This window comes from Sceloporus occidentalis, unplaced genomic scaffold (genome assembly GCF_023333645.1).
Source record: "Sceloporus occidentalis isolate IW3139 unplaced genomic scaffold, rSceOcc1.0.p SCAF_20, whole genome shotgun sequence".
In the NCBI taxonomy this organism is placed as follows: domain Eukaryota; kingdom Metazoa; phylum Chordata; class Lepidosauria; order Squamata; family Phrynosomatidae; genus Sceloporus; species Sceloporus occidentalis.
The window spans coordinates 3,808,597-3,816,099 of NW_028317000.1; the positions used below are offsets into that span (position 1 = coordinate 3,808,597).

At 46.4% G+C, this 7,503-nt stretch overlaps 1 protein-coding gene across 1 annotated transcript; it reads left to right on the forward strand.

Annotated features, from left to right (window-relative positions):
* Nucleotides 1-770: 770 nt before the first annotated feature.
* On the forward strand, nucleotides 771-5,562 carry LOC149301777 (vacuolar protein sorting-associated protein 72 homolog). The gene is made up of 6 exons (XM_089483806.1): nucleotides 771-965; nucleotides 1,529-1,681; nucleotides 2,552-2,663; nucleotides 3,374-3,556; nucleotides 3,669-3,813; nucleotides 4,662-5,562. Exons 1-6 carry the CDS (start codon nucleotides 834-836, stop codon nucleotides 5,065-5,067), a joined length of 1,131 nt encoding a protein of 376 aa, XP_089339932.1. The 5' UTR covers nucleotides 771-833; the 3' UTR covers nucleotides 5,068-5,562.
* The last annotated feature ends 1,941 nt before the right edge of the window (nucleotides 5,563-7,503 follow it).

The window sequence follows — 7,503 nt, forward strand, 5'->3', positions numbered from 1 at the left end:
TGACGCGCTGTTGCCATGGCAACGCGGCCTAGTCCCACTCCTAAGGCATTATGTTGTGACGCAATTGTGACGTCATATTATTTAATTATACTACTACTACTAATACTAATACTAATAATAATAATAATTGTGAGCCGCTCTGAGAGAGCCTTTGTGGCTTGAACAGTGGGATATAAATACTCTAAATAAATAAATAAACAAATAAATAAATATAACAAGTTTGAACAGGCTCTAGCCTCTTTTAAAGTTCACACAAACCAACCATTCCCCTCCACGGCATACTAATTATTATTATTATTATTTAGCAACAATTTAGCAATATTGAACAGGCTTTGTCCTCTTTTAAAGTTCACACAAACCCCCCATGATATTATTATTATTATGACTATATCCTCCAAAGGCAGGCCCTTTTCCAAGGTCTAGCAGCAAGAAACCGAAGGAAGAAGACGACAGAAATCTTTAATTTCTATTATTATTGCTTTATTTCTATTATTATTGTTTTTTAATATAAGTTTAATTTTATATTATATTATATAATAATAAGTTCTGTAATTGTATGGTTTTAATTGTCTGTACACCGCTTTGATCTGTGGAAAAGCGGTATATAAATAAAATTTATTATTATTATTATTATTATTATTATTTGCTCGGCGCTCGATTGTTCCCTCGCCCATCGATGAGCCGGCATTCGAGCGTTATGGTCTAATCGCTCGCTCGGCGCTCCATTGCTCAATGTCGTACATCTGCGCATGCGCGCGGCGACAGCCCAGAACGTTCAGCCGCGCGCCGAGAACGTCGATCCACTTTTTCGAACTCCGGAGAAGAAGGGGAAAATGGCGTCGGCTTCGACGGGGCTGGCGGGAGGGCGGGCGCCGCGGCGGACGGCGGGCAACCGGCTCTCGGGGCTCCTCGAAGCCGAAGAAGAGGACGAGTTTTACCAGACGACGTACGGAGGCTTCACGGAGGTACCGGGCCGCGCCGCTGCCATGGCGACGGGAGGAAGGGGGCGGGGCCAGTGTGCAATGGGCGGGACTCCGGCTTGAGCGACAGGGCAGGGCGAGTCGATGATTGGCTGGGAGGAGATTCTAAACCATAAGGAGCACTGAGGGATTCTGGGAGTTGTGGTCCAATAAAAGCCCCGTTTGAAAGCTCTGTCCTTAAACTGTGCTGCAAAGAAGTGTCCCAAGTTGCAGCATTTTCTGTGCAAGGAATTGCTTTTTCTGTATAGAAAATGATATTTCTGGGTGGAAATAATTATTTCCTGCGTAGAAAATTCTGTTTTCTTTGGGACCTATTTGCACAGAATATATATATATATACACACACACACATACATGCATACTATATAATATATATAAATATATTTATATGCTTATGAATATGTGTATGTATGTATGTATATATATATATATATATATATATGTTCATGATATATATTTGTGCAGAGTAAGTCCTGACCATACATACAATTGATCAAAACAGATAAAACTGTATCTTAACTATATCTTTGGTCTTTTGCGCTCCGCAGGAATCCGGGGATGACGAATACAAAGGCGACCAGTCGGACAGCGACGACGAGGTGGATTCGGACTTCGATATCGACGAAGGCGACGAGCCCAGCAGCGACCAGGACGACGACGAGCCGAAGAGAAAGCGCCGGGTGGTCACCAAAGCCTATAGAGTAAGGGAGAGGAGAGGACTGCGCAGACTCTTTAGTCTCCCTGAACACCAATGGGTCTTCTTTGGAGGCTTTTAAAGTCATTTCAATGGTGGCGTCTTGGTCATTCTCATTACTCATAAGGCACAGGTGAAGCGAGGATTTATTAATGCTCTCAGGTCCAAAACACACGGCAGAAATGGTCCGGATTGAGACCGCTTTAACTGCCCTGGCTCAGTACTAAGGACCCCTGGGAATTGTAGCTTACTGTGGCACCAGGGCTTTCTGACAGAGCAGGTTAAATGCCTCACAAAACTACAATTCCCAGGTTTTCCCTAGCATTGAACCAGTGCAATTGAAGTGGTCTCAAACTGGATTGTTTCCGCAGGGTGAAAATGTAGTCGTCCCTCCGTTTGCACGGACTTTGAATCCGCGTCCCTCGCTTACTCACAAGGTCAAACGGAGGGTCTTAAAAGCCAATAGGGCTTGAATATTGATGGATTTCCATTTTCATGGAGGGGGGGTCCATAATGGATCCTCTACGAAAACGGAGGGACAGCCTTACATCTTTCCTCTCCTTTTGTAACCATTGTGAAAGAATCAGCCAAGTCCTCCCTGGTTTATTCATCCGTTTGTTCACTTGTTTAAGTTATGTACTACCTTCTTTGCAAAACTGGGACTGGAGGCGGGGCTGTGAAAAGCAAAATACAAATAATAGAGAAGGTTATGGTATTAAAACGCCACGAAACAGTCTCTTGTATTTAAACACAGTCACAGACGCAGCTTGGGACCATCCTTATAGATCCACCTGAAGATGCCCTGATAGTAAGGTCTGCCCTGAAGATTACATGGTAGAATATGTCCCTTAGTTTCTATTCTTTGTCTCTTTCGTAGGAACCCATCAAAAGCTTGAGGCCCAAGAAGCCAGACGCTCCTGCCAGCAGCTCCCAGAAAGTTCGGGAGGAAAGATCGACGCCAGCAGAGCTCCTGGACGACGGAGGAGACAGTAAGTTGTTAACACGATTCATCCGTTGAAGTCTTTTAGAGCTAATTTTCTTGTTTTAAAGGGTTTTAACCAGTTAGTGTTGATTTCGCCTGAGATCTTCTGATACGGGGTGGGATAGAAATGTTTTAATCAATAAAAATAAGCACAGTGGGGCCTCCATATTTGCTGGGGTTAGGGACACAGGACCCCCGTGAATGTGGAAAAACCATAAATAAAAAAACACTGTTCTTTTTACCTAAGAGAACACCTCTGTAGGAATCTCTAGGTCCTCTAGTGCAACTCCTTGGTCAACAACTGCTAGAATCATATATTGGTGGATTTCCATTTTCACGGAGGGGGGATCCATAACGGATCCTCTACGAAAACGGAGGGGCAGCCGTACATCTTTCCTCTCCTTTTGTAATCATTGTGAAAGAATCAGCCAATTTCTAGCAGAATTACGCTGGAGGACCTAGAAGTTCCTATAGTAAACACCTCTCTAGGCATTTGTAGGTACTCCATCATGACTCCCCCATCATCCAGGAGCTCTTGGCTACAAGGAACAGAGAACATATTAATCAAATCCGCAAATAATCAGGTCCGGAAACGTCAAAGCCGCAAATGTAGGGGTCAGCCGTAGACGAAGCCTTAATGGGGGAGTGCTGCTTTGCTTAGGCACATGCACCGCTACTCGATCCACCCTCTTTCTGCTCTCCCATTCTGTGACCCAGGCCGGAAGCACATGCGCCAGTCCACCACCGAACACACCCGCCAGACCTTTCTGCGCCTCCAGGAGCGCCAGGTGCAGTCGAAGCGCAAGAAGGGGGCCGGCCCCATCTACGAACGGCCCTTGACTCAGGAAGAGCTGCTGAAAGAGGCCAAGATCACAGAGGAGCTCAACCTGCACTCGCTGGGTGAGTCTGGGGGCTCAGCCTCCCCTCTCCTCTCTTTTCATCGGCAAATAGATACCTTTTTTATTTCTGACTGTAGCACAGCCATTCACTCAGGTTCATTTCTTTCCTGCAGAGACGTACGAGCGCTTAGAGGCGGACAAGAAAAGGCAAGTGCAGAAGAAGCGCAAGTGCGTGGGGCCGACCATCCGCTACTACTCTGGGACCATGCCCCTCATCACCGACCTTGGCTACAAGGAAGAGAATGTGGATGTCGAGGGGTAAGTCCCACCTGTCTTGCCACTGGATGAAAGTAACATGTGCAATCTGTGTGTTTTGCTAGACCACAAGGATTTATTACCATTTATGCTCGACTATAAGTCAACCTCATGTATAAGCCAAGGGCAGGTTTTGGTGCCAAAATTATAGGTTTTGATATGACCCGTGAATAAGCCGAGGGTAAAACCCAGCAGCACGTAACAAAGGACGTAAAGTCTGAAGTAAAGGAAAACAGTACTAAAGAAGTTTAAAAGTTATGGCAGGCATAACTGTTTGTGGTCACCCTAAAATGGATGACATAGTAAAAGGGGTTGATGCTTCTTTTAGGTGGTCCAAGAAGGGATTCAGCTCTCACCTATCAACAGGGGATGGTTCCTTTTTTGATAAGAGTTAAAGTACAGTATTTACATTGACCCCTGGATGCGTCAACCCAGGTTTTTTTGGGTCAGTTTATTGAGTAAAATTTCTAGATGTATACATGAGTATATACAGTAATATCCAATGGAAAGGTAACTGTCTGTTTTGAGCATGACTCAGTGAAGCGTGAGCTGTTTGGCAGTGATATATGGACTGACTCAGAGGGTGATGGATTCTTCCCCTTTGAGGGGTCTTTAAACAGAGGTTGAATGGGCATCACTCAGGCTTTAGTAGTAGATGCCTTCATGGCAGAATGGGGCTGGATTAGATGTCCCTTGGAATGCCTCCCAACTCTGATTCCTTCTTTGCGGCTGAATGTTCTTGTGGATGGGAATATATTTTAAGATGAGGGGAATAAAGTGGGGAGGGGGGTATAAATTGTGTTGTTGTTTTGTCTTGTCTTCCCCTTACCCATCCTCTGCCTCGTTCTCAGTTTGGACCAGGAGATGCAGCCACCCGCTGCTCCAGAGGCCTCTTCTGCCACTTCCGCTCCAGCCGCCAAGTGTTCCCGCACCTTCATCACCTTCAGCGACGATGAGACTTTTGATCGCTTCTTCCCAAAATCCCGGGCCCCCAAGCTGCCCGTGAAGGAGATCTGCCCTGTCACCCACAAGGCCGCCATCTACCGCGACCCCATCACCGACATCCCCTATTCCAACATCCGGGCCTTCAAGATCATCCGCGAGGCCTACAAGAAGTACATCACGGCCCATGGGTTGCCGAATGCCGCTGCTGCGGCCGCCTCAGCTGCTTTGGGCACCGGTTTGCCCACCGCTGACTCCGGCGTCCGAGCCACAAGGCAGAAGATCATCATCAAGCAGAGCATCCCGGCTACCTAGGGCCCACCTTGGCCCCGTACCTCTTGTGACTTTCCCCCCGTCGTGCTGCGTTGATAGCTCCTTTCTTTTAACATTTGTTTACCACAAAACAGAACTGTTTCTAGTTATCATAAGTATAGCTGAGAAATAATCAGGACTTTAAGAAGATAAATTAGATAGAAAACAACTCTGTTTGGTGTTAGAAGTGCTTCTTGATTTTCTGTATTGTCTGGTTTGCACAAATTCTGAGTCGCACAGTGGCTAAAAGTTTCAGGCACAAACATCGTCGGGGCCAGAATGTCGTTCCAATTGTCTATGAAAGGAATCTGCCGCGCGTGCAGAGTTCCAGATCTCGTTTCGTTGGAGCCAAAAGGCTGGGATGGGATTTTGCTCTTCTCTGGTTTTTACTGTCCAAGAGACGTAGAATGCAAATGAATGGATGGGGGAGCGTTCTGCTCCAAATCTTGTGACGGAGATGATCTTACATTTGGTTTTTAGTAAATAATTTGTAAATGAGCTACCTACTGTTGAGAATTTCTTAAACCAGTAGTGGGCTACTGCAGTCGACCACGCTTGGATTTCAGTGTGCTCCGAAGCGATTGAAAACCAGAGAGGGCTCCTGTCTATTTAATGGTTGTGCAGAAGAGGGACATTTTGGCAGTGGTTGGTGGTTAGCCTAAAATTACAAGAGTTGTCAGTCTGGCAGCTCTATGTCGACCACTGTATCCCTCAAAGGAAGGAGATGTTTTGTTTTGGATTGCAGTTCCCAGAATCCCCAAGCTTGTCATGTTGCAGTTGTCCCCCATCTGCCCACAGAAGTAACTTTTGCACGCTCTCTGTCCTCAAGGGCTGAGACTATGTGGCTTCATGGCCTTATTGCTTCTTCTGCCCAGAAGAGGGCAGGGTAGCATTGGGGAGAATGGTGGCCAAAAACGTCTGCGTGACTCATAAGTGGCCGTTAGTAGCCTCAGTGTTTTGGGGGAGTTCCTTGCCTTTGAGCCCCCAGAGCATGGACAGAGTGGTTTCTCCCTCTCACAGGAGAAATTGCAACAATGAGTTGCAAGATTCGCTTTGTTCACAGCCACTTAATGTAGTGCAAAAGATATACATCTGGGGTAGCCATGCTGGGCTATGAAACAAAATGTTTAAAGACACACACACATTGTGGTGATATTCACTTATATGCCCAACCAAAAGACTAAAAATGCCTGATGTGGGTTTTAGAAGCTCAAAAGTCATATTTTCTTGTAATTGCAATGTCCTGAATCCATCAAGCAGCATGCCCACTTTTGTGTGAATTGTAACCCACCCTTCAAGTCAATCTGTCCAAGCTCTGCCATTGCTCAAGGGCACACATAGTCTTCCTAAATTGCTCCCACAGTTAATGTGGCTTTTGTTTTGGCAATTTTGGTAGTCCTCTGTGGCCCCCAAAGGGTCCCTGCGCTGCAAAATTGGCCCGTGGGACCTGCTGCTGTTGCCAACACTTGCTCTAAACCGGTATCTTTGGCTTGAAGTCATCACAAAGCAAGAGGTGCCCCAGGACGATAAACCATGGTGCTTGGTCAGGCCAAAGGCCTGTATTGTTTGGGTTCCTCAATTGCTACTTCAGTATCCTAAAGAAAAACCCACACATATGCCATGGAGGCAACCACATCCTCCCATTGGGACACACCTTCCAAATACTCCATTTTGCCAGGGACAATCCCGATTAATCCTCTACTTTCCCACTTTTCCAGCTGCCTTGAAAGTGTCCTGGTTTCTCTGTCCTGTTCCCCTTTTGTCCTCAGCTCACTACAGTTGCTGCAAACTTGATTTGACGGTGCAAAAAGTCATTCTCACTCAACTTTCCCAAGCCTTGCCCTTCCCAGTCAGCTGAGGCAAAAGCAAATGGCTGCCTCTTCTCTTCTTCTTCTTTTCATCATTCTCGCCCTCTTAGCCACACATGTCCTGGTTTGTCTTTGAAACGTTGGAGGACACGCTTGTGTGTCTCCCCAAAAGTAATATAACTGCTTCGTATATATCACCAACACGATTAACAGCCACTGATAAGGCCCATCGTCCACAGATTTACCTAATCTCCTTCCAAGCTGGCTACACTTGGTCCATCTTGTGCCGTTGGAGCGGTGAACCTCCTCCAAACTCTCATCCAAAGACCTTCCTAAGGGATGAACCCCTATTCCTGGATAGCTTCAGCACTTTGGAAAGCCCCCTTTAAGGCAACCAAAAGTGGTCACCATCCAACTGATATGGGGTCCATGTGGCAGACCCCAGCATTTCAATGATGCCCTGCAAAAGCCGACCCTCTTTATCTGCCCTGCGTGCATTTCCTAGGCGAGACTTTGCACGAAGGTGAAGGTCGGGATTTGATTTGATTTGATTTGAAGAGCCGCATCCTCTTTAATAAACCTGGTCCTGTTTCTTTGGCAGTTCTCGTCTGCGGCCGCTGGAGGTCTGATG

Bases quoted from the DNA above. Each gene is read 5' to 3' on its own strand.
- LOC149301777 (XM_089483806.1), top strand. From the start codon at position 834: ATGGCGTCGGCTTCGACGGGGCTGGCGGGAGGGCGGGCGCCGCGGCGG. The intron at 1,682-2,551 runs GTAAGGGAGAGG...TCTCTTTCGTAG, and splicing joins TGGTCACCAAAGCCTATAGA to GAACCCATCAAAAGCTTGAG. The intron at 3,814-4,661 runs GTAAGTCCCACC...CCTCGTTCTCAG, and splicing joins GAGAATGTGGATGTCGAGGG to TTTGGACCAGGAGATGCAGC.